Source organism: Mixophyes fleayi, chromosome 1 (genome assembly GCF_038048845.1).
Source record: "Mixophyes fleayi isolate aMixFle1 chromosome 1, aMixFle1.hap1, whole genome shotgun sequence".
Taxonomy (NCBI): domain Eukaryota; kingdom Metazoa; phylum Chordata; class Amphibia; order Anura; family Limnodynastidae; genus Mixophyes; species Mixophyes fleayi.
Window position 1 is genome coordinate 439,158,275 of NC_134402.1, and position 27,520 is coordinate 439,185,794.

The 27,520-nt window shown below is 41.7% G+C and overlaps 1 protein-coding gene across 1 annotated transcript; it reads left to right on the forward strand.

The window, feature by feature from the left end:
• The first annotated feature begins 6,489 nt into the window (after positions 1-6,489).
• Positions 6,490-24,913, forward strand: NARS1 (asparaginyl-tRNA synthetase 1). Its single transcript, XM_075184910.1, has 15 exons — positions 6,490-6,603; positions 10,314-10,396; positions 11,432-11,497; positions 12,987-13,079; positions 13,163-13,252; positions 14,238-14,316; positions 16,921-16,991; positions 17,108-17,194; positions 18,256-18,477; positions 18,645-18,844; positions 18,992-19,127; positions 20,312-20,425; positions 21,720-21,851; positions 23,464-23,595; positions 24,141-24,913. The coding sequence occupies exons 1-15, from the start codon at positions 6,564-6,566 to the stop codon at positions 24,270-24,272; spliced, it is 1,677 nt and encodes a 558-aa protein (XP_075041011.1). The 5' UTR covers positions 6,490-6,563; the 3' UTR covers positions 24,273-24,913.
• Positions 24,914-27,520: the final 2,607 nt, after the last annotated feature.

Consider the following 27,520-nt stretch of genomic DNA (forward strand, 5'->3'; position numbering starts at 1 on the left):
AGCTAGTGGGGTAAGGGACAGATGATGTGTTAAACCTGCCTGCCATTTATTTACTGTGTGTACATAATATCTAGTGATTGTTTTTATTACAATAAATGTATTGCTTAACTTTCTAACTGCATTTGCCTGAGTGACTATACGAATCCTAGAAGGTACTGGGTAGACTTCACTGGCATAGGAAAGCACCCGTGTGTGGCCAGCCAGAGTGAAGTGGGTAGAATTGGGCCAGAAAACCCGGTATCCTCATACCAACATTCTCATCCACGGAACAAACATGTCCCCGTATGGGACAGCAGGACAGAGCCCTAAAATCGGGACTGTCCCGCTGAAATCAGGATATTTGAGAGACATGTAATAGGAAACTGATATGTAATGTTATCCATATATTATACTAAGTGAATAGGACATGTCACAAGTCAAATCATTTGCTGTTAATAACAGGTTCACATTGGAGCTACAATTTTTAGAAATAAATTGTCACTTCCTGCCCTGACCTGGTCAGTCTGAATGATCGGAAGAATCAGTATAAGTGGCAGTAGCAGTACAGATATAAGTCATACCTACCAACTCTCCCGGATTCCGAGTAGGTCTCCCGGACTCCTGGGAGAGAATGGCAGCCTCCCGCATCTGCCCACTTCCTAGTGAATTAGATAAAAACCGCAACATTTGGGAGGCTGGGTCAAAACCAATAGGATAGGTAACAAGGAACGCTGGAGGAAACAGGGAGACCAAAATAAAGACCTGATACTCTGGCACCCTAATGGTGCCAGAGTGAGGCTTAAATAGAGACTGGTTGCAACTGATAGAATGACCTACAGGGAGCAGGAAGAACATAGCATCCCGTTGCCTAGCAATGGGACGAGGCGCGCATGCGCCCGACAGCAGGCCGAAGAAGTCAGGTGACCGTCCCCGCTTCGAGGAAGAACAGCGGGGACGGTGCCTGACAGTACCCCCTCTCTCTCTCCCTTAAAGAAGGATTGCCCTTGTCCAGAAATTTAGCAAGGAGACGAGGAGCATGGAGATCGTCTTCATCCACCCAAGATCTGTCCTCTGGGCCATAGCCCTTCCAGTGAACACGGTACTGAGTTTAACCACGAAGAGAACGGGTCTCCAGAATTCTCTCAACCTCAAACTAATTTCCATGGGAAGTCCTAATGGGCGGTGGTGTGACAGGCTCCTTGAAAAACTTGTTGAAGACATGTTGACAAGTTGAAGACTTGTTTCAATAATGAGATGTGAAAGGTGTTATGGATCTTGAGGGAGGAGGGTAGAGAAAGTTTATAAGAGATGGGGTTAATGATTTGAGAAATAGCAAAGGGACCGATAAAGCGTGGAGCTAGCTTCATCGAAGGAACACGAAGTTTAAGGTTGCGAGTGGATAGCCATACCCGATCTCCAACCTTTAATAAAGGAAAACTCCTCCGTTCAGCAGCATTCTTATAGCGCAGAGAGAAAGTCTAGTTTGAGTCTGAGACCAGATCTGGGAGAGATTGCGCGTGAAAAAGTCTGCAGCAGGAATGGATGAAACAGGAATCTCTTGTAATAAAGGGGGTACCGGATGTCTGCCATAGACAGAGAAGAACGGAAAAAACCCAGTAGAGGAATGTACTTGATTATTGTGTGCGACCTCTGCCCAGCAAAGAAGGTCACTCCAAGAGGATTGATATTCAGAGGTGAAGCACTGCAGAAAACACTCCAGGGGGTAAATGCATCATGCTAAGAGTTATCCGGCGATTTTGAAAAGTGGAGATGTTGCCTTTAGCAACCAATCAGATTCCAGCTATCATTTTATAGAATGTACTAAATAAATAATAGCTAGAATCTGATTTTTCAAACCTGACGGAAAACTTTCAGCTTGATACATTTACCCCCAGGTCTTGAGTGACACGTTCAGTTTGACCCTTAGTCTGGGGATGATATCCGGAGAATTTGAGATTGACACCCAAGTTTCTACAAAAGGCTCTCCAAAACTTAGCTACGAATTGAACTCCTCTATCGGAGATAAATTCTTAAGAACAGCCATGGAGACGGAACATGTTTCTCAGAAAAAGCTGTGCAAGATCAGGGGCCGAGAGTAGACCTTTACATCTACTTGTTACGGCTCACGCCCCCAGGCATCAGCTCCTAGAACCGCTTCAGAGGTGTTCGCCTATAGGAACCGCTTTTACCGTAGAGATAGATGCGCTCACAGGTATTCTGATGCCCCCAGGTCTTGTACTCTAGTAGTAGGAGCTGATACCTGAGAACGTAGCGCAGGTGTTCACACAGAGGTGGAGTGAAGATCCCGGCAAAGGTATAGAGGGTAGCCGGCAAACAGTAGCGTCTAGGTCCAGGTCAGAGGTCTAAAGGTCAGGCAATGCGGCAGTGTCGAAGTCCAAGCAAAGGGGTCAGGGTCACAGGAAAATCAGCAGCGTCTAATTCAAGCAGGGGGTCAAGGTCACAGGAAATCAATCAGAGTCAAAATCCAGGCAAAGGTCGGCAACAGAAGAGAGGAATATCAGAAACAGCAACACAGCAGGAAAGTTTGCTAAGTAGCAGGGACTATAACCGGCAGGGAGGCTTTGCCCCTTCCTGCCTAAAATACTAATGTGGGCCAATGGGAAGCGTTTAGGCACAGCAGGGGAGAATTAAATCAGCTGAGGCTTAATACCAATTGGCGCAAGCGCCCGGCTGCCCTAGATGCCGGGACGCGGCGCTGCAGCTAGAGAGTGCCCCGACCGTTGCCTCGGCAACGGCCGGGACAAACCGGAAGTGAAGTCCCGGTCGTCATGACGCCGGCCGGGACGCTGGGGTAGAGAGTCGCGGTGGTGCCTGGAGCCGCCACGACTCTCTGCCCCAACGTCCCGGCCGCCGCTCGTTACACTACATAAATCTATCAACAACAACCCAGATAGTATTGTTACCAATGCTTTGAGGGAGCTCAGTAATGAAGTCCATGGTACCACTGGTCCAGGGGGAATCTGGAACGGGAAGAGGAAGCAGAAGACCCGAAGGACTGCATCTAGGAACCCTGTGATGAACACAAATGCTGAACATATTTGCGAACATCCGAGCCAAGAGAGGGCCACCAGTAGTATCTGGATAGAAGAGCAATGGTTTTCTTGTACCCCAAATGGCCAGCGAATCTAGAGTCGTGAGCCCGACATAACAGCTTGGGACGGAGATGCGGACTCACGAAAGAGCGGCCAGGAGGGGGAGATTTCACTGAAGAGTTGGTTAAAGCCACTACCTGAAGAGGACTGATGATAGGTTTGGTATCAGGAGGACCCAAGGAGTCAGAATTGTCGAAGGCTCTGGATAAGGCATCAGCTAGGGTATTCTTGGAACCAGAGCGGTAGGTAAGTACTAACTGGAACCGAGAAAAGAACAGGGACCAACGGCCTGGCGGGGATTAAGGCAATGAGCCTCCTGCAGGTAAGGTTCTTATGGTCCTTCATTACTGTCACAGGATGTTGAGTCCCCTCTTAATTGCTAGCAGCTCCTTATCACCAATCCCATAATTCTACTCACATGAAGAGAATTTCTTAGAGAGAAAACAACAGGGTTCCAGGACTCCGGAACAGCTCCAATCCCAACAGAAGAGGGGTCTACCTGCAGAAAGAAAGGTCTCTCCTGGTCAGGATGCCTAAGTACGGGTGCAGAAATAAAGGCCTCTTTAAGAGATTTAAAGGCCGATACGGCCTTCTGAGGCCGAATCTTACAGCAGGCTCCCTTGCGGGTTAATGCAGTAATAGGAGCAATGAGGGAGGAGAATTCTTTGATAAACTGACGATAATAGTTAGAAAACCCAATGAACCACTGGGTAGCTTTAAGGCCGCAGGGTTGTGGCCAGTTGAGAATGGATTCTACCTTTACCGGATCCAATTGAAGACCTCTTCCAGAAACGAGGTAGCCGAGGAGAGGGACCTGTGAGCATTCAAAAAGACATTTCTCCAAATTGCAAAATAGAAATTGTGCCTGGAGGCGGGAGAGGACTACTTTAATAGGGTTGCGGTGAGAAGGTAAATCGGGAGAAAACACTAGAATGTCATCAAGATAGACAATGACTGATTGGTAGAGAAGGTCTCTGAAAATCTCGTTAACAAACTCTTGAAACACTGCGGATGCGGTCAAACAATTCTGGAATGAGTGGAAGAGGAGAGTGATTTTTTATGGTTATGGCACTCAGGTGGTGGTAGTCAATACAGGGTCTTAAGGAACCGTCCTTTTTTTTTACGAAGAAAAAAACAGCCCCTGCTGGAGGGAAAGATTTATGAATAAAACCCTGCTGTAGGTTCTTAGAAATGTATTGGGACATGGCGTTAGTCTCTGGTAAAGATAAGGGGTATACCCTACCCTTACGAATAGTTTTGCCAGGAACAAGCTCAATGGGACAGTCCCACGGACGGTGTGGAGGAAGTTACTCAGAAGCAGATTTACTGAAGACATTGAGGAAATCCAAGTAAAATTCAGGACGCATCGCTTCAGAGGACAGTGAACTGCAGGGCAATTGTCTCACGAGACGAGGAATCTTAGAAAGGCATCTCAGGAGACAGGAAGTAACTTGAGCACGGTGCCAATCAAATTGAGGAGAGTGCGTCCTCAGCCAGGGTAAACCCATTATGATGGAATTATTGGATTGCGGAATAATCAGGAACTTAATCCACTCGTGATGAAGAGCTCCTACCAGCAACTGGACTGAAGATACAGGAGATAGAACCGCTGCTGACGCGATTGCCATCCACAGCAGTCAGAACCAAAGGTTGTGGAAAAGAATGAAATTGCATATGTAGTCTTGACACGAGATTAGAAGAAATGAAGTTCCCCGCGGATCCAGAATCCACAAAGGCGGTACATACCAGAGATTCGGCAGAAGTCTTCAGGGTAACTGGCATCAAGAAGTTGGCCTTTCTGTGGTAGCAGGGAGTGTGAGAACTGGATGCTAGGATGTCCTCCCTCTTCCCGCCTAGGAGGTGGCGATTCCCGGTCTCTTGGTACAGGCGGATAGTAAATGCCCGGCCTCTACACAATAAAGAAAAAGTAAAATAAATAAAAAAGACATCCCTTGAAAAAGTCAATGTATGACGAAACCGGACGGGGCCACAATACACTTTACCTAACAGGAAATAGGAAGTAGCTGGAACGCACGCCACCGCCGTATTAGACCAGCTACCTCTTTGTGCACTGTTTACTACCGCCGATTCATCCATTCACTGATAACCAACAAGAGGACTTTAACATCCTTACCAATTGCAAGTATTGTGGTGGACAGTGCGCCCAGCTCCTTCAATATATACCAGACATTAAATACAGACTATGTTTATTCTTTTTCCATTTTTTTCATCTTCTTATTTATTTTTAATTTTCCTGGCATGCACAGGCAATTTAATGTGGATTCTCTTTTAATCTTTATCCAAAGATACTATTTAAGGGAAACCTTGAACTTTATATTTTCATTTATTGCACCAGTCTGTTTGTACGGTGTACGGCGGCGCGGAAATCTTGTGGCGCCTAACAAATAAATGATAAATAATAATAATTTATGATCCTTTATTGTCCATATGTAGCTATTGCATTCTTGTGTTTTTTGCTCTCTATGCTGACAATTTGTTGTTGTAATGTGCTACACCCATTGTGACATTTATATCTTCTATTTTAGATTAAAATTATATTTTTAATTCCATTTACCTATTTTCAATGGTTATTTGTTTTTTTTTACATTTATCTGCTTTCATTGTCCGTGTATATTTAGATATCTATCATTAATTTTCATTTATTGTGCTAATCTGCCCATAATTTGCCATTTATGATTGTAAGCTTGTGAGCAGGGCCTTCTCACCTCTTTGTCTGTTTTACCCAGTTTGTTTATTAGTTTACCGTGTTTATCCCCAATTGTAAAGTGCTACGGAATATGTTGGCGCTATATAAATAAATGATGATGATGATGATGTTATCCCCCTTTATTTCACCAACACTTTATGAGACATTTATCTGTGTTTAGAGCTGGTGTTTTTGATTTTATTTATGTTGTTTGGGCAAGTTAGGATCACCATGCCAATTTACCTAGCTGCTCCATAGATATCAGAATCCAGTTAGTGTGCAGTCCTTTCTTGTTTTTAATTACTTATATTTTAAGATTCATTTCAATTTATACCTCCTCCTGTCCCAAATTTACACCCCGCCCCCCTTCTCCAAATAAAAGCCTGGTGCACTGGGCTGCAGCCTATTGGATAATCATGTCCTGTGTGTTAAACGCAGTCTCACTGCACTAAGCTGCACTCTGTGGTGTTTCAGACAGATGCTCTGTCACTAGACTGCTCTCTATATTATATATGGGTCACTGAAACGTCTCTGACATACGGCTGCCAGATCTTCCATGCCGGCTGTATCGTAGATGTAGGTTTATACTCCAATAAAATGGCCGAACACGCCGCAATAAAGCGACATTATGTGGACGGCAACCATAGAGTGTAGGGCAGCGATAGAGCGGCTCCTGTCAGGGAGTGACGTCAGATCTAGGCTTGCGCCTGCGCACTGAACGGGAGGAAACCTATCTGATGCAACCGGCTGCCAGTGTGTGAGCCATGGAGGAGATCACTGCAGGGACAGCGCAGCTCCGGACCGGTGAGGGGTTGGGGGGTCTGTTCAGAGCACCATCAGCCCATAGCCATCTATAAGAAACATAAAGAGCATTAATATTACTGGTTTCAGTGTCTGTAGTCAGCCCAGTGACATATTGCAGCATAGCTGTCATCATACTGAGGCTGCTGTATAATATATATATATATATATATATATATATATATATATACTTGTCCCAGCCTGGCCACTAATAGCCATTGTATATATCAATACATAATATTTTTATATATTTTATTTTGTATAAGTCAGTGCAGTGCCTCAGTCCTGACTATAGAGCCATGTGCTTGTTCAGCTGGATCATCCAGACCTGCTCCTATCATAAATTCTGCCCATGAATTCCAGGGTCATCACCGATCCTTCAAAGATTTAAACCTGGGTTATAATATTGACCAATTGTGCAATGACCCCGCCCTTGTATTGTCCCCCATACCTATATCTCTCTATATTGTCTTTGACTTCTATACAATCCACCTTGTGAAGTCTGCAGATGGGCTTGCAAAAGAAAATAGATCTGCAGATCTGCTTCCTTCTTTTTTAGTTCTTAGGGACCATTGCAACATGGCAATCTGCCATTTTCTCTTGCAGGGCAATGCAAATCTGGCTCCTAGGTCTGGAAAGTAGCATAGTCTATATAAAGAATGAAACTGGTAATTGCAACATGCAGGGCACCGGGCTTGCAGCAAAGGAACAAGTATTTTGTTTTGCGGTCGTTTAAATTTTTCACCTTCTACATACTGATGTCGCCCATATTGTATCAGGGTTTGTTGGCCATATTACTTCTGTATAGTTTGCTTGTGTTTAGCCATAATGAAAGTGTAGGACCAACAACTTGCTTATTTGGCAACTGTAGTGTATGGGGCAGATTCAGTTAGCCGCAAGGTGTCGTCATGGGTCTCTGGAACAGTTTACTAAAATCTCTGCTCGATTTCCCTTGCTTCCCAAAGACATGAGAAGGACAATGACCGGAGATTTCTGTACCATATTAGCCGTCAATGTGTGCAGCGGGACATGGAGGTGGCACCTCACAGCTTATTTAATCTGCCCCTGTACCTGTAGTTCTTCTTTTACCAAATACTTTGATACGATCAACATCTGATCAACTATAATTCTGATTAGTATAAGGTAATGATCATAATACATGTTGTTGTGAGTACTATGGGAGCTGCAGGTATGAGGAAGTGAGCTATAGATTGTATACCCCACTGATAACCTTTTTGTGTGTTGTTTCTGTTTAACTTTCTGTGCGTTACCACATATATGTTTATAGACCAGCAGTGACCAAGGCTACGCTGATATGGCCATGAGTGTGTCAAGAGTTTTGTGTTTATTAAATGGGTGATAATCTCAGGATTTTACCATAAACAATGCTTTGTAAAATGAAGTATAGGTTTCACTATGTATCCTTTGTATGCTGTCATGCTCTATTTTACTCTTACTTTCAGATCACAATAGGTCATATAGTTATTATTGGTAAATACACCTTGGTAGACAGATGCTGAACCTAGTGATGTCTCTGGTGCTTTTTACTCCACTTTTAAAGTGCAGTTTCTAAAAATTAAAATCACTCATTTTGATGGGTAAAATGGAGCGCATGTCACAAAGTGATTTAATCGCTTCAGCGGTTTCTAAAATGCTGACAGCAGTATTGTGGACCAAGTGTTCAAAGCGCTCGGTAAATCAATATTGAAAAACCTTACACTTGAGCAGACACAGAGCGTTTTAATCATTCAATATAAACTGTGAGTGAGATTACAGCTCTCCGGTTTCCAGCTGCTTTAAAAATTCGGTATGTGCGCTTCTGAAGCTGGAAAAATGCTGCTTGTGTGACACCACCCAGAGTGAGCAAAGAAATAACACAATCTGTACATAATCTCTCTGAATGCGGATAGTATTGTGCTACATGTACTGGAAATAAGAAAAATATCCATGATTATGGTTCTGTTTTGCTCTCCTTTTTTATTCTTTCCCTTGATATGTAAACCTGTGAATAAAATCCTTCTCTGGCTGACACTGACTTAACCGTTTATTGATCCCAATTTGTGCCTATGGATGTGAGACAGATTAACAATATTTCAGGGTAACCTGTAAATGATTTTCTATAAGAATGTTGATCTGACATACAAGGCAAGGTCAATTCAACCTGGTCTACAACATAAGTAAAATATGTGAGGTCATCATCACCATTTATTTATATAGCGCCACTAATTCCGCAGCGCTGTACAGAGAACTCACATCAGTCCCTGCCCCATTGGGGCTTACAGTCTAAATTCTCTAACACACACACACACACACACACACACACACACACACACTAGGGTCATTTTTAATAGCAGCCAATTAGCCTACCAGTATGTTTTTGGAGTGTGGGAGGAAACCGGAGCACCCGGAGGAAACCCACACAAACACAGGGAGAACATACAAACTCCACACAGATAAGGCCATGGTTGGGAATCGAACTCATGACCCCAGTGCTGTGAGGCAGAAGTGCTAACCACTAGATAGACTTTGTAATTTGTTTTCACTATTTCAATTACTGTCAGGATTTGCCCAAAAAAGTAACAACTTGGAGAAACAGAATAAAGCAGTGAGGGATGTGTAATGGACAGGGTGTGTTTCTCCACCTTACATTGTTATAGCTAATTAATAGACAATGACAAATCGGTTTGATGCACAAATATAACTATATAATAGACAAGTGGCGTGAATCCCTATATAAACAGTTGTGAAGGTTATCATTATCTTTGTCAACTTCTTACATCATCAAATGTAATACCATTCACTATGGTCTCCATGCGCGCCAGAAAGTATATATACTTCACATTTGTTCACACATCATCATCACCATTTATATATATAGCGCCACTGATTCCACAGCGCTGTACAGAGAACTCATTGACATCCCCTGCGTTGTTCTCAAGAACTACCTTTACTACTGTAATTTTAATACAGATTTTGAGCTGCCAGCAAAAATCAGTGTTGAAATTACCGTAATAACGGTAATGGTGCGCGCCCCGCGTTGTTGTTTAGAATTTAAACTGCCCCACTGTGTTTAAACAATACTTACAGCTTCTCTGCTTCATTCATATCTGCCGCCAGAAAATTTTTGTCAGCCAGATGCTTTTTGCCACAAAACACCAGCATCCGCTTCTCCCATAACCTGTCATGGAATCTTCTCATAGGGCACGGCTGTGTGACTGGCAAGCCATTTTCCTTTATTTCATAAGAGAAAAAAAAAAAAAAAAAGATAATATAAGAACACAATAAAACACCAAGTAAACTAATAAACTTTTAGTTTCTGAATTCAGTACATAGACGTCATAACCATTGGAGGTATATTATAGACTTTTCCTGCCCAGTAACGGTAATAATGCGCTGCTATTACCGTAGTAATTTAGAATAATGCGGCTCATTGAATCTACCCCATGGAGTGTATAGTGCCCTGTGATTTTTGTGGGCCACATCGCTGCCTAAACTATATAAACCATTTATTTAATATAAGTATCTTCGGAAACAAATCGCTGTTAGAATTAGTTAATATGTAGCCAGGCAGAGGAGACCTTACTAGATGCATAAGTTTAGTAGTAATTGATTGTAGAAAATCTATTCCTCCCCACTCCGAAAATAACACTTTCATTTAGTTGTGAATTATCGTAACCTGTCAATAACTGCAAAATATTGTTTTACTTCCACAGAAGAAATGTACGTTTCTGATAAAGAGGGCGATGATACCGCTGGTGATGGAACCAAGGAAAAACCATTTAAAACTGTTCTCAAGGTAATTTACTAATGGCCCAATTGTTAGTTCTGCAATGAAAGGATTAGTATTAGTAGAATTTTGTCCGGCAGTTTTGTAAGAGTGTTTATATTACATGGAATGTATGTTATGTATTTGTGGAATCTGTAAGATACAGAAAGGAATCGGAGCGCAGCATTTACCCCCACGACCTGCCAGTCTGACAACTCTGATGCAAATTTTCCTGCTTTCGATTTAAAGCCTCTCACTTTGACCAGCGGCTTTAGTAACCAATAAACCAATAAATACCCTTGGATTTTCTACAGAACGTTCTGTATGGATTCACTGCTTAGGGCGATGTCATGCAATGTTTTGTAACAGTGTCTTTAAGGTGAACTGAAATAAATTACAACTTTACTTACCCGCGCTCGATGTATCTGGCGATACGGTCGGTGTCCTGATGCCTAATAGTTTGGTGGGCCTTGTTCAGTCACTGTCAAAGCCCTACCTCTGTGAATGAATGTTCCAATCATGAACAAGACAACAGGGGGAGGGGCTTTGACAATTTGAACAAGTCTCGCCAGAGCAGAAGGGAGGAGCTTGTTCTCAAACCACATCATGCGATGTAGAACTGGCTGAAAGCAGAGTGCCAGGATGAAAAGAGTTGTATAGGCTTAGTGGACCTTTGGGTCTGAGAGTAAGAATCACAAAAAAATGGTTCATGCTTGAACTGAGTATATGTATGTGTATGTATGTATGTATGTGTGTATGTGTATATATATATATATATATATATATATATATATATATATATATATATATATATTATATATATATTTTTATTTTTTTTAATTACTTTATTGTTTGTATATTTTGAATAAGTGTACAAGCACCACGTGGTTGCACATGGCCTTGCTTAGGTCGTGCAGTGTGACTAATTTTGTGTCATCAAGTCTCCCTACCACTAAAGGGCAGTATTAGCATCATGGTCCCCTACCACTAGGGGGCAGTATTGCCATTATTCTCATGATCTGTCTCTAGTATAGAACACAACCTTTTGTCTCTTCCTCATTTTAGGCTATGCTGACCGTAGGAAAAGAGCCGTTTCCAGTCTTCTATGTGGATTCACAGAAAGAGAACGAGGTTGTATGCCATGTAGTAATTGCAGAGCTATGTGTATTTCTATTTCGCAGAATCAAAACTGACTAACGATTATTGCGTTTGCCTATTCTCACTGCACCTAAACTATTTACTTACATTGAACTGAACTTATGCACTTGATTATTTTTTCCAAACGCCATCGGATTTAGTTGTTTCAAGGGTCAGCCTCGCACTCGTGAATTTTTATAATTTGGCTCACTAGAGAAATGCTGTGTATAGCTGTGAGTGGGAGAAAACGCTGCCTAACCAGTGTCATTATTACTCGCTGGAAGAATGTTACACTGAATCTAGCCACAAACGCTGCGATATCTGCAGCAATATCAGGCAGCTGGCCAGAAATCACTAACTACCCCTCTGCCTGGTAATAAAGTGATTGAAAATGATTGAATTAATATCCGGTGTGTTGGTAAATGGGATCTGAAGATATCGGTCTATTTTGACTGGACCGGTAAAGCCGGAAAAGATCGAACTACTTGGCCCATGTGGCAAATGTTACCACAAAAAATAATAAATAATGACAGTGCAGAGGAGAGGCACGTAAGAGGTGGAACATTAAGCAAGGGTACCTGGGTGAAGAAGTAACATGGATATTATATCCACAACGATTGCAAAAAATAAAAATATTTATTCCATAAAATTAATATTTAAAAATAAAATGGCATGCACAAAAACGTAAATGTACAGTATACCTTGATTAGACACCATTCAATATTAAATATAGAAATAACGGACATATTTAATTAGTTGCTTTCAGAACTAGTGGATCCGGGTAGAAGTAGTAATGGTCCATATGATGTAATATTATTGCGATGTTACTAATGTTCCATGTATCGCTACCATTCAAAAGGCTTGATATCTAACAATAGGATAAGTTTAAACATCCAATTCCATTTAGTATCAGCTAGACAGGAGTATCAACATATACAGTCACCGAGATTATATCATCTCCTTCACTCCCATATGGTTAATACAGATATCCGTGGATTTTAGCAAAATACTTGCATTTGTAGATTCCACGCTCTGAACTTTGAGCAGCGGATTCAGCCAATGCACTGGTTTTACTGCAGTCTCAGTTACCAGAGGTCTAAAACTTATCATCATAATAACTACTCTATGATAGACTGTGACCATGACAATAACCTCCCCACTACTGGGAAAAATGGTATTAAGTGTCTTTAAAAGATGTACAATTAAATGGTAAATGCTGGAGGCAGTGATATGTAGAATTCATTTTGTGACATTTCGTTCACACTCAATAAGCTCTCAGGAAACGGGAAAACCTACAGTATTTGTGAACATTGTTAGAGAAATATTACTGTACATATAAGAAATATCCAAGAAATGTTTTTGAGCTGAACGTGAAGAATACACAGCTTGATAAAGAACACTTTGCTGGTATGTTATGAATAGTACAGAGAAGCTTTACTTGATGTAACTGCTCTTATTGAACACGTCTTGTTTATCTTTGTAGAGGTGGGATGTGATCTCCAAGACCCAGCTGAAGAACGTCAAGAAGGTCTGGAACCGGGAACAGATGAAGAACGAGGCCAAAGAAAAGAGAGAGGTCAGAGGAGCATTCACTGGGTGGGAGAAACTCTATAATCGTTGTATTTTCCTGACTCGCTGACTTTATTCTGCTCCTTACAGGCTGAGGACAACCTTAGACGGGAGAAGAATCTGGAGGAGGCCAAGAGAGTCGTCATCCAGAATGACCCCGACCTTCCAGGGCCAATAACTGTAAGATCTATAGATATTAAATGAAACACCATAAGCTTCATCTATCATAGACCAGGTGCACCTCTCCTTCATCATTGGGGGCAGTTGGTGGTAAAAGCTAAATGCAATGTGTTACACTTTTAGTAATCTTAGATGGCATCAGTCCTACACACAGTGCAGAATAACCAATATATTCATGAGAATCAACCTATCAAGTCACCAGAAACCAGTGACATCATTAAGGGATGTTTTGTCACAGTGATTTGATTGGTTGCTGGTAGATTGATGGGCTGCTTTCTGACAAATATTGGCTGTCTCCGCTGTGTGCAGGACATGGGGGGGGGGGGGGGGGCACTTCTCTGTACATTGTCTTCTGTGGGCAGGTATAGTCATATTATCATTATACATGCATGGATGAATGTCCTACCATCAGCTTGTGTACAAGCGGGTTCTATGCTTATGGTGGACATGGCATTTCTATACTAAAGTCAAGTAGAATATTCTACTGTTGTAAAATAAATCTTGAAATCATGGCCTGCTATTCGTCCCTGTTTCTTTGTTTTAAAGACTGTTATTTATATAGTCTGTGGCTTGGCTCGTGGCATCCAGTATGGCGGTTTCCATACCCTTAGCCACACTTTCAATGTGCAGTTAGTTGATTGCTTATTGAACATGTTTAGATTTTGGGTGCAGTTTATTTAATCCTACAAAGGGTATTGTGTGTATTAGTAAACCAGAAGACGTTCAGGCAGGTGCTCTTCTATTATCTGTAATATGGTTTATGTTTGTGGGAATATTTTATTCTTGCTTGATCCAGAGTTTAGTTGGGACCAACATTGGTTTGTAGAAATGTTGTGTTTTTTTTTCATAGAACAGGCAGATTTGTATTATTATTATTATTATTATTATTATTTTATTTTATTATATTATGTATCTATTTATAGCTCTGTTTCAATATTTGTTTCAAAACCTGTGATGACACTTCTTTCTCTTCTGCTCATAAAAGGCAAAGATTCGGGATTTGGAAGCCTATCGCGGTCAGAGAGTGAAAGTGTTTGGCTGGGTCCACAGGCTGCGCAGACAAGGTATGGACGCCCATTTAAATGACCTAATGCTACAACATTTTCTGGGAGAGGGGACGGGGGTGGGTAGAAGCAGACTTCAGTATTACAATTGTGTCCGGAGCATTTGACTCTATTTACATCTGACTAGCTTTAACACCTTGTGAAGTGGACTTTATTTTTAGTTTATCGGATAAATATCATGTGTTTTTTATTTAATAACTCATTCTCAATTTGTTATGATCAATTTTCTATGGTTCTATACATTGGGCAGTTCCTGAACATTGCCCTGCTCTCTGCATTAGAAAACAGATTCCCCATTGGAAGGGTGTAGCACCAATCACCAGACCGATACTGACATGTAATGGGAGCTGACAATATACATGCAGTATCTCAGGAGGTCCTCACTGATCTTCTGAGCAGACGCAGTTGGGTCCCTGTTTGGGATTTCAGCTTTGGAATTAATTCATGAGTTATCAATAGAAATAAAGGTCTACTATAAAATATGGTACATGTTACATTTTCATTTATGAAGACAAATTTACAATACCATATACATACTGTATAGTATAATAAAATGGAATCTACAATCATTGTGTGAAGGATCTACATTGAAGTTGAGTCGTCTTGATTCCTAGATAATTGTCAATCGCCCCCCCCCCTCCCCTAGCAGGGGCTTGCTGCCGGCGGCTGCACACTATGTGCAAGTCCGTTTGGCAGAGAGAGTTAGGGAGAGAGTCCTGCCCAACTGCTCTGATAGACACAATCGGAGCAGCCAGGCAGGACTCTCTCCCTAACTCTCTCTGCCGAACGGACCTGCACATAGTGTGCAGCCTTAGGTGTCAAAAAGGGGGCGGGGCTAAATCGCCCCCGGTACAATTAAGTTCTGGATCCGCCCCTGAGTTACAGACCAGCCCACCTCCTTAGGGTCTATTAACCGTACAATCTGGACAAATCTCAAAAGCCTTTCTTCAGGTACTACCAGTTGTGCTAACGCAATGATACTATATAGTGATGGGTACAGGTGCCATTAGTTAACACATTCATAAGAAAAATACAAATAAACATGAGTTACATGGAATTAAGGAACCTTCATATTAACATAAACCAGTTACACACTTTATAACTCATTCTTTATGATTAATTTGTATTATACTATACATTATAATATAAATGCTTAGTGGCGTGTGTTAGTCTGTCTGTGTGTGTGTGTGTGGAAAAAATAAAACCAAGCTGCAGCGCCACCTGCTGGGCGGAGTTATACACTGACCTACTAAATTCTTAGTGTGTGTGGGAAATTTTTTTTAGAAAGGGCTGAAATTTGGTATACTAAGATGTTTTTAATTTGTTAATTTAATTTGTTAATTGTTAAAAGTGTTTATAAAGATTTAAAAAAAATATATATATATTTCGTGAAGGAGAAGTGACAGTTGGGAGTGGTTGGTGGTTGCCGGGGGTGACAGTGGGGAGTGGTTGGTGGTTGCCGGGGGTGACAGTGGGGAGTGGTTGGTGGTTGCCGGGGGTGACAGTGGGGAGTGGTTGGTGGTTGCCGGGGGTGACAGTGGGGAGTGGTTGGTGGTTGAGGCCTGGGCTATGGCCCAAATGCATGACAAGAACCTTTATAACACCTTAAGTAGCTTGATTTGACTAGAATGTATGAGTATCATGCACGGGTTAACTTGTATTGTATATTTGTGTTCGTCGAAAATGTAACTTACAAAATGTTAATGAAACGTGCGCCGCTTTCAAAGAAACAGACTTGTTTATAAAAGAGCAAAGCATGACGCTAAGATCATGTGATGGGACGTGCATGCTGGGACTTGTAGTTCCACAACAGCTGGAAGTATACGGGTTACCCTAGAGTTTCCTCATCTGTAGCAAGTGATTATTGTGCATTTGTTTTTGGTCTCTCCTTATGGTTATAATATGTATTTATGGCTGTTACTGAATCTCTGGGACTGAAGAAGTTGTTGTTTGGTTTTGTTTTTTTTACACAGTTCTTTCTATCTAGGGTTGTAACTGGCTGAATAATAAAGTACTAACAAGGGAGAACAAGTCTGGTACATTTTTGGGGCTCCACTAATTGCAGAAGATAAGAATAGAGCAGTTGTAGACTAATTGCCCTGATGTGAGATTCTGTTCTAATGGATACAAAAGAGTAAAATGTCGACTGGACTTAGACAACGATCACATCTTTCAGTACTCAGTATATTGACAATAGCTGACTTTTAACTCAGAGAAGCACCTAGGTAAAATTAAGAAAGGCATTCGGGTTTTAGTGTGTTCCCGAAGTCATTCCTTCGCCTGTAACGTGGAATTTCCTGTTTTGAAATAAGACCTTGTAACATCTGAGTTTTAATTATCCCATCGTTAGAAAGACAATGATACATGAATTATTTATGCTGAATCCATCAATGTATTGTGTATAATGGTGCTAGTTAATCCAGGGTATATATAATATAGTTTATAGATTTGGTAATGCACACGAGGTTAGCAGGTTAGACAGACAGTGGAAGGGGAACCTTATACAGTAATGTGTGTAATATAGAAGAGGAAGCAGGGACTGTGTATGTGATGGGAATACAGTGTAACTGTGTCTTACTGGTCTTTATATATTTTGTTTTTCAGGAAAAACCTTAATGTTCATAGTACTGAGAGACGGGACTGGATACCTTCAGTGTGTCCTCAACGATAAGTTGGTGAGTCTTCTGCTGATTTACACATTACTGGCATATTAAGGTGTGAATACACTCCCTGTGCTTCCTAGGTCATTGTATACAATGTGTCTCACTGTGTTTATTATCTCTATTAACAGTGCCAGTGTTACAATGGACTTGTCCTCTCTACTGAAAGCACTGTTGCTGTCTATGGGACCCTAGACCTGGTGCCAGAAGGAAAACAGGTACAGATTAAATCTTCTTATCATCTGCTTGTATAGGAGTGTAACAGGCGTTTAGAAACTGCGCTCAGTCCTAGAGCCCACTTCTTCAGGAGGACATAAATAAACTATAAATTGTACGAAGGAGGGCTGTTGAAATGGTCCAGGGTCTACATCACAACACGTACCAGGAAGGCTAAATAATACGTATAGATTGGAGGAGAGACGGGAGAAGGGAGACATGATAGAAGCTTCCAGATATATCAAGGGTTTTAACAAAGAAGAGAAGGAGAAGTATTAGAACAAGAGGACATGCTCTGAAACTGGAGGGCAGCAGGTTAAGGAGAGAGTTGAGAAAGAATTACATTACAGAAGGGTAGTAGGTAGGTGGTGTAGCCTCCCAGCAGAGGTGGTAGAGGATAATAAGGGGATTTAAACATGTTTTGGGTAGATTGAAAACTATCCTAAATGTAAAACAACTGAGACTCTAATTCAGTTTGTTAGGAATAAATACAGGAAGACTAGATGGCCGTGTGGTTCTTATCTGCCTTCAAATTCTATGTTTCTATGACCCAGTTACTTGATCTATCCAAAGCAAACTTGCCACAGGATTATCTCTGGTCTAATGTATAAACAAACTCAAGTTTACCCATCTATTGCTTCCAACCGATAAACATATTATACATTTGTTTGCATTGAATCAGGTCCAGTATGTGAATTGAAAAACTGGGCCGTGTTCTGTCTCCAGTGCTCTAGACAAGTAAAGGTCTCTGACGGTGGGAGTGGGAGGAGACACTAAAGAGACGCATCTCTGCCCAGTAATAAGACGTACCACCTACCAGAGCTGTGTCTTTATAGCTTCTACGTAACAGACAAGAAACAAAACCCCTAGAGCAATACACACAACCAGTCACTGTTGTAACACAAGCGAATTGAACCACTTGGATCAGATACAGTGATTTAAACAAAACCTCGGTCTCTTCCGCCGTTTTACCCTCGACGTTTCTAGTGAAAGTAATGCTTGAATTTATGCTGCCGGCCCCAGCCCTGTAAGTCTATATTTAAGCTCCTCTTGATCTGTACAGGCCCCGGGTGGACACGAGCTGTGCTGCGATTACTGGGAACTTATTGGCCTGGCCCCTGCCGGCGGTGCGGATAACGTCATCAATGAAGAATCGGATGTGGACGTTCAGCTGAACAACCGTCACCTGATGCTCAGGGGAGAGAACATGTCCAAGATCTTCAAAGTCCGCTCCGCTGTGGTCAACTGCTTCCGTAACCATTTCTTTGACCGTGGCTACTATGAGGTAAGCTGAATTCATCGCCCGCAAACTCGTCTCTTGTGCAACTAGTGACATCGCTGAGGCATGATGCAAAGGCTGCCTCCTTGTTTATGGGACAAGTGAAATTTAAAGGATCGTTCCACCCAAAACTGAAAATATAGTGTTTGTTTGTCTCTAAAATATATTTCCAGGTGACTCCACCAACCTTGGTTCAGACGCAAGTAGAAGGAGGATCCACTCTCTTCAAGCTGGACTACTTTGGGGAAGAGGCGTATTTAACGCAGTCCTCTCAGCTCTACCTAGAGACCTGTATTCCAGCTCTGGGAGACACGTTCACCATTGCACAGTCCTATCGGGCCGAGCAGTCGAGAACACGGCGACATTTAGCGGAGTAAGGAAGCTGTTGAGTTAAGAGAATGAATTATGTTCTCCAGCTCTTTTACGTTATGATCCAGCGTAGTCTTAGATGTTTTTTTTTTTTTTTGTGATCTGGATAGGTTTAATCTCATTCTGTTGTCTTTGTCCTCTTACATTTTAGATATACTCACATAGAGGCAGAATGTCCTTTCATCGCCTATGAGGATTTGCTGAACCGCCTTGAAGACTTGGTCTGCGATGTTGTGGACAGAGTGTTACAGTCTCCGGCAGCCGCAATGGTGAAGGAACTGCACCCGGTATGTGGCTCTTGTCTGATAAAACCCTTCCCCTCACTTACACAAGTAATCGCCCAATCCTGATGAGTGCGGCTGTTCGGGCCACGGAAACCCAGTTGTGAAGCACCTGGTGAACGATTCTTGTGCTGGTGTTGGGTTCAGAGACCTTGTCTGTCACATCCACTTAGGGACTGAGCTGGTCTTGCTCCTAGATGTTTCCACTTCACAATAACAGCAATTGACCGGGAACCTCTAGCAGGGCAGAAATTTGATGAACTTGTTGGGAAGGTGGCATTCTATGACCTGGCCATGTTGAAAGTCTCTGAGCTTTGCAGTACGACCCATTCTGCTGCTTACGTTCGACTACGGAGGTTGCATGACTGTATGCTTGATTTTATGAATCTGTTAGCAATGGGTGAGGCTGGAATGGCCAACCACACTAATAAAGAGTGTCCCTATACTTTTGCCCGTGTAGTAATTTAATCACTGTTGGAGTACGGATACTCGGTACTGCTGGGGGATGGGTGTGTAGCTAGTGGTGAGTGTATACCACTGGAGTTGATGATCTATGGCAGCACAGGTATAAATTGCGTGCACACTGGTGCTGGTACACTGAGGGGGGATATTGGTGCTAGTCTGTTTTACTAGCTGGGTATATTATGCAGGTTTCTTTGTGTTTTGCAAAATACCGTTATTTTTTATTGGTGCCCGTAAATTTTTACTTATAAGGTTGTTGAATTCTGACTTCTGGCCCTGGCTCCAGCTTTCCGAGAGATTTGTCAGAGCCGTACTCTGTAAAAGAGGCTGACTGCAGTGTCCGCAGGATTACAGGAAGTCTGTGGTGTGCAGGAAAATGTGTCCCCTCCACAATCACACCTTCATCTCAGATCAGTTCCTAAACCTTTTACTTAACTATGTTGTTGTTATCTCTTTTGTATAAGTCAGCTTGTATTATAGGTTTATTGGTTTTATACACCATAGTAACACAGAACATGGAGATGGAATGTTCAGTTTCCAATGTTCTGCCAAGAAGTGATCAGATGTAGATACTATTATAGGCATAGTCCAAGCAACGCTTAGGTTTAGGGTTGTGCTACCAGCAGTTCACATCATCGCAGTCCTGCTGTCTAATAAAAAGAGGTCGTAGGCGCGATGAATGGTAATACACGTTTTTCTGGTCTCTAACCAGCAACATCTTCCTGCAGGAGTTCCAGCCGCCTAAACGTCCCTTCAGAAGGATGAACTACTCTGATGCCATCATCTGGTTAAAGGAACATGATATCAAGAAGGATAATGGGACTTACTATGAGTTTGGGGAGGTAAGATCTTGAGTATAAGTAACGTCATAACTAGCGAGTACTATAGGTTCAGGGGAAAGCTCCATCAACAACGTGCTTGAACCTTGATCGCTTGCCAGGGTCCTATATTGACACTTCTGGACATAAAGCACAATTCCCAAATATCTTCCTTAAAAAAAAATCTAACATTTCTTCTTAGAAACTAAATAACGTGATGCTCAGTTATTGACAATGACAAATGTTTCTGCCACTGAAATGTCATTTTGTTGTTCTCAACCAATAAATTTAGTTTCCTGTATTGTAGCATATTGATATTACAATGTTGAAAGAAACACTTTTAACTACTTTTGGAACTAAATTAAGACTATTACAGCAAGCTATGTCAAAAATAACTTTTCACAAGTGTTTGTATTTTGAATTTTGTGTCCGTGTTATTTGCTTGTGGATTCTTTGTTTGTAGGAAAAAAAATCTTTATCTGTGTTTTCACGTAGGTGTTAATGTCCTTCTTTTGTGAATTCCACTCTCCTTTCATTGTCATGGCTTTCATTGGACTGTATATATGGGGCAGAGGTTTTGTCATTGTTTAATTTTATTCCGCCAGGGAAATAAAACAAGATTAACATGACCAGTTCCGATCATTGGTTGTGTCCTAGAACATCTATGAATGACAAATATGAGGAGACACAAAACATTTAATTTTGCACAAATGCGCACAACGAAGAATACACTCACATTCCATTTTTCTGCAACGTCCCTACTTTCCAATCTGTGCTCTTCCTCTATATAAATGGGCACGCTTGTATAAAAATATGATGAGGTCACACAATAGCGTCTTTGCAGTTACAATAATGACTCTTATTGAGTAGTTATTTGTAGCAAAGGTTAGACCCTTAGTATTGGTTGTTGCAGTTCTCATTTCTTGCCACAAGATGGAGCCAGGACAATCCATGTCTCACTCTGGTAGCCTACATAGAAATAATTTGTAGTTGTCGGAGTTCCTCATGCACTTAACATTTTGCAAACACAGCTACAAATAAATGATAACAAAGTCAAAACTTTCACAGGAAATTGATGCCGAAGCTTTTGATCTTGTGCATGAGTAAGGCACTTAGTCTGAGAGTTCTATATCCAGGCAGATCTGCAGTGTATGTACAATTGCAGCCAGTGCACGAGTGTGAGCTTTTCTGTTGTGGTAGCGAATAAACTGTTTTGTGTGGACATTAAAAGATCTCTTAAGGTGTATAACTGTCTGCAGATGGGTATAATGATACTAATACGGTCCTTTAATGGGATTTCTGTTGCCTCTTTTATCAGGATATCCCAGAAGCCCCGGAGAGACTGATGACTGACTCCATCAATGAACCAATCTTGCTCTGCCGATTCCCAGCTGAGATCAAGTCTTTCTACATGCAGCGCTGTGCCGAGGACAGACGTCTCACCGAATCTGTGAGTCCAGCCTGCTCTTCTTAAAGGGCTTTTCTACTTTGCATGAATGCTTTGGGATGGACCAACTTGATTATCAGTGGAGGAGGGAGGGGGGATCTCGGGACATCTGCATTTCAGCAGGACTCGCTGCTTGCAGATACTAAGGATATCTGCTGGTCGTCCTGTGTATTTCTGGGTGTTGGAAAAGAGAGCTATCCAATGCACGGCCAAAAATGTTAGTCCGTTCCTGATTGGACGGCCTCGGGGCTCTTCCAATCGGGAGCCATCTATCGTTTCTAGCCCTGCGTCAGATCCTGAGATTGGCCAGCGGAGCTCCCCTTTGATTTTAAGTATTGGGACCTTGCTGAAATGAGCAAATGGCCCCCAGCCCCCAGTGTGGGGGAGGAAAAGGTGTCAAAGCAACTTACCACTCTCTTGTCCCTCATTCCAGTCCGGAGGTGATCACCAGTTTCATCTTCGTCGTTTTGCTCCGTGTCATTGTTGCCGGGAATTATTCTTGCAATATTGTGATTTTGGAATATATAGGAATTTGCTTTGGTAATACATTTTTACTTTACACCAATTAGCTAGGAAAAGCCTGAGTAAAACCACAAAAAAACCTATTTTATTTGTTTTCCATCCTTTTTTTTTTTTTTTTTTTTAATGGCGTTTTACATACTTTTAATTAAGGCCATGGATGTATTTTTCTTCCCCCTGATTTAATTTATTTCCTTATTGTTTATTGAATACAGTGTCTTAGTGGTTAGCACTTCTGCCTCACAGCACTGGGTCATGAGTTTGATTCCCGACCAAGGCCTTATCTGTGTGGAGCTTGTATGTTCTCCCAGTGTTTGCGTGGGTTTCATCCAGGTGCTCTGGTTTCCTCCCACACTCCAAAAACAAACTAGTAGGTTAATTTTCCCTAGTCTGTCTCTGTGTGTGTGTTAGGGAATTTAGACTGTAAGCTCCTATGGGGCAGGAACTGATGTGAATGAGTTCTCTGTACAGCGCTGCGGAATTAGTGGCGCTATATAAATGAAATGATGATGAATACACATGGACATCATGCTCCGATATCTACCTGTATTACATTCTACAATAGATACAAATGTGATTCATGAATATGCTGGGAGACCTCTGAGTTTCAGACACAAATAGGTCTCTTCATTGATGCCAAGAAGATAATCCCAGTGACGTCAGATGAGCTAGATCTCCTCTGACAGAAAGTGCTCCAGTGCTTTTATATTTCATAAACAGTTGGTTTTGAACACTGTGACTGACGGCCACAGTTAGAAGATGGAGGTGAGGGGGTCTCTGGCAGAATCGTGACCCTCCCTGTCTCGGTGATGACATTTAGAAACATCATTCTGCAGTAGGCGAACATCAAATATGACTTTTAAATTAATTTTGTGTGAAAGGGTTAATCAGTCACTTTATAGAAAATTTGTTTTATAATCTGAAATCTTTCTGCCCCAACAGTCATTTTATTTAACGTAGGGACCTATTTCACTTCCTTAAGCTTACGTTTCCTGGAAGTGAATATTGCCTTTAATGTGGATGTTCCCTGATCTCTCCTCCTCTTACTTCTAGATATTTCATTAGAATTCCTCATTTTGTCTGGTTATTTTGACAGGTGGACGTACTGATGCCCAACGTGGGTGAGATTGTTGGAGGTTCCATGCGTATCTGGGATAGTGAGGAACTGTTGGAAGGATACAAGAGAGAGGATATAGATTCTACCCCCTATTACTGGTATACAGATCAGGTACGAAACATTTATGTGACCTGGGAAAATTATACGTTGAAGTGTCTGAGGGTGCGATTACTGTAGAGGAGAACATGACATTAAAAGACATTGTAAGTAATCTCTCGCCGCAATAGTGCCAGGTGATTTAGCATCTGGCAGGAGGACGATGACACCATCACTCTCAAACCAGGCGTCTGATGTTTAATGTTGAAATGTTAAGTTTAAATATAATGTCTCTATTTAAATTAAAAAAACCTGTTTAGAGATGGTTATGTATGTATAGTTTGAAATAATGACTACTACTCTATTGTGCTGTTACTACCATACAAATGTGGGACACATTGGGTTATTGTATAAAACAAGGTTTGCCTTGTGCTGTCCAGTTCTCAGACATTAATCCTTCCAACCACGTGAGTAGGTGAAATGTTCAGTCATTAAGGGGATTATGATCACCAGTTAATCCTCTATTTATTTATTTATTTTTAAATCTCCAACTTTTTATAAAAGTTATAAACTCCGGGAACTAGTGTTATAATAACCTTCTTTTATTTCTTGCACCACAGCGTAAATTTGGCACGTGTCCTCACGGGGGCTACGGTTTAGGTTTGGAGAGATTCCTCACCTGGATCCTGAACCGGCACCACATCCGAGACGTCTGTCTGTACCCGCGATTTGTCCAGCGCTGTAAACCTTAACCCACCCCTTCTGCCCCCCAATACCACAGTCCTCAATCAATAATCAATAAGAATGATGTGGTAAAGGGAATCTCACCCTGTGGGGATGGCCACCTACCTGTCTATTGCTGCTGCTTTTATAAAATCATTGTGTTCATCATTTTGGAATTTCATCGTTCATTCAGTATCGCGTGATGCGGTTAGACCTTCATCCATCTAACGTGTTCTACTCTCGAATTCCATTCATACATAGGAGACACATTCTTATTCCGTAAATACAAATGTGTACTTGTTCTGTTAACAGCAAACGTCAATGATCAGATCAATAACTGACCACAAGGCTTGTTTTACTCTTACATCTGTATATGGTGGGATAGCCAATAAAAAAAAAAAATCAACATGTTTAAGGGGCTTATTTACCACTTTATAATTCTTAAACCATCCTCATGTTTTCTGTTTCAAACCCAGCCGTAGTCGCTGTCGTTTCAGAATTCAAATTGTGTTCAACGGACATTCTGAGCTTGTTCTAGATGAACTAAATGTTATTCATAGTAAATGAGAATTCCGAGCAACACGGAGACCTCCCGAAGGAAATCTGTGCCCACCGCTTATGTGTATATGCTGCCTGGGACCCATAATAAACTTGTGAAACTGGACCTTAATTATTTCTTTGTCATTTTGTACCATCTGTTGTTTTTGGGTATCGCTACAGTATGTAGTGTATACACAATGTAAGGAGTTGGGGGAGTCTATTAACTGCCCACTGACTGTGTTTTATTCCATTGTAACAAACCTTTAGGGGGTCTAATCTATCCCTTTCTTTATTGTTGAAGGTATAGGCCTGAATGTTAAATACAAAAAAAATGCTACCAAAAAACTCCCTTTGTATTGCGGCTTTGTAACATTTAAATTTTGCCATTTAAACAGTACAGACACTGGCGAGAAAGACTTCAGTCCATACTGTGGTTTTTCCCCAGTTATCCTATTGCGTGAATGAATTTCATCTTAACATTAAATACATTTGTCCTATATTTTAGTAAAGAGAACTATAATCTCTTGTAACACTGTAGAGTTTATATTCACTAATGGTTTTACGGATTAGAAAATACTTCAGTAACTTGACAAAAGATTAATGTCCACTAAATGAATTTATAGTACGGATGAACTCCCCTCTCTCCAACTAGTGGTTCCATTTTCTGGACCCCCAAAGTTTTGCTGTGTCCTGTGAATTAGTCTGGTCCACAGTTGTGCAGTGTGACCACCGAGCTGGGTGTGACACCATCTACCACAACATCACACACTGGACGGTATTTTTTTTGCCTTTTCAGCATGTATTTTTAGCTGAGTCTTCCATATACAATCTAACTGGTAGTTTATCTGCTTCCAAGCAGAGAGTAATTGTGGGAAAAGTCTGACAACATCTTTGTCACCGTTCCATGACCTGATGAAATGTTTGATGTACACGATGTCTGGTGCGTGCACCCAGGAGAGAGAACTTTATTCATATCAAGACTTGTCCTTATATGACTGCATTGCTGCCAGTCACGATCAACATCTGATCAATGCTGGGCGGTTGTTGATTGGGGATCGGTGGTCACTTTGGCCTGATACAAATTCTGGAAAGTCCAATTAGTCAGAGCTTCACACACATAGGACAATGGGAGACCACTTGGGACAACCTAGCAGGTAGCATGGGTGAAGGAACAATGTTCCTTACCACCACACATGCACAGAATTATTACCATACTAAGACCGTCTAATTGCCAGATCACCCGTCTTCCGTGGCCAAGTGTGACAAAAGTTTCCTGTTTGTGGCTTTACAGCCAGCACTGGTTACAATGGTAAATTATGATGGCCACACTGCAATATGTTAGCTCAATATTGCACTGTGTGGCTCAAGAACCGCCATGATGCCTGATAATCTGATTAAAGTCAGAGATCACCCCCTTGCCCCCCCCCCCCCCCCTATATTTGGAAACGCCTGCTTTGAGAAACCTATAAATTTGCCTATTCTTGGAATCGGGCAGCTGTTCTGAGATTCTCGCACATAGTAGGAGAATTTGCTCCTAGTTCAGCTTTTCTCCTCACATCCCTATGGGACGCAAGGGGATATGAGCGAAGATTTGAAAAAAAGAGGATTTTTATACTTGTGATAAATCCGTTTCTCTACCATGGAGCTGTATGAGGGGAGCGTGTAGTTGGCACTTAACTAGTTGTTTAAATGTATCACTGCTGACAGACCCCTACACTCTGCAACCCCCTTACTGTTCATGGTGACCGCTGCTGGAAAATGAATGACCTTTCAGAAAAATATTTCATGTGATTATTTGTTGGGGACATGAACTGTAATGGTACCCCAAACAAATATTTATCAGGTTTGCACACACATTTATTCCTGTACTCTGTTAATATAATAAAGTAGTTGTTCTCACCTATAGTCTGTACAATGCATTATTATTATAATTATATGACTAATTGCTCACCTATACTTACCTATGTAGCACTGGCTGTGATGCGAATGAGGACTTTGTCTCAGATGCTGCCCAGTTTTTCAGTTGTTCCTGTCTCAATGTTAGGTTATTATAACAACATGCTCGATAATAATCCATATATTTTTCTTATTTTGTTAATCAAATATTCATTTATATGCCTGACATTGATAGTTCACACAATAACTCAATATTGTAATGGTTTCAATCAGTACAAATAAGGGGGAATTCAATTAGCCACGTGGCCTCAATGGGTTTTTCTCTTTCATCCTATCTGGGGGACACTGCTACCATGGGATTGTATGAGGGGAGCGTGGAGTTGGCACTTAACTAGTTAACTTGTTAAATGTATCATTGCTGACGGACTGCTCCCATCTGCAACCCCCCCCCCCCCCCCCCCCCTGTAGCTTCCAAGTTTAATTATAAAACCCCAAGGAAGAAAGACCATACAGCAGAAGGGAGGGAACGCAGTGTCCCCCAGATGGAATCAGAGAAACGGATTTATTGTAAGTATAAAAATCCTCTTCTCTTTCATCCTATCTGGGGGACACTGCTACCATGGAGACGTTTTAAAGCAGCCCCCTAAGTAGGGACCTCTCTGACAGCCTGCCCCGTAGAGCACTTCGGGCAAAACTGACGTCCGTGGACGCAAAGATATGAAATTGATAAAATTTGGCGAAAGTATGGGCCGAGAACCAGGTGTCTGCTCTGCAAAGCTGGTCCGCTAAGGCTCCATATCGCGCTGCCCAAGACGCCCCTACCGAGAGGGTGGAATGGGCA

What these genes read in the sequence shown, in the direction of transcription:
- NARS1 (XM_075184910.1), top strand. Translation starts at nt 6,564, where the DNA reads ATGGAGGAGATCACTGCAGGGACAGCGCAGCTCCGGACCG. An exon ending in ACACGGCGACATTTAGCGGA is followed by an intron (nt 18,845 to 18,991) that starts GTAAGGAAGCTG and finishes CTTACATTTTAG; the next exon opens with ATATACTCACATAGAGGCAG. An exon ending in ATTACTGGTATACAGATCAG is followed by an intron (nt 23,596 to 24,140) that starts GTACGAAACATT and finishes CTTGCACCACAG; the next exon opens with CGTAAATTTGGCACGTGTCC.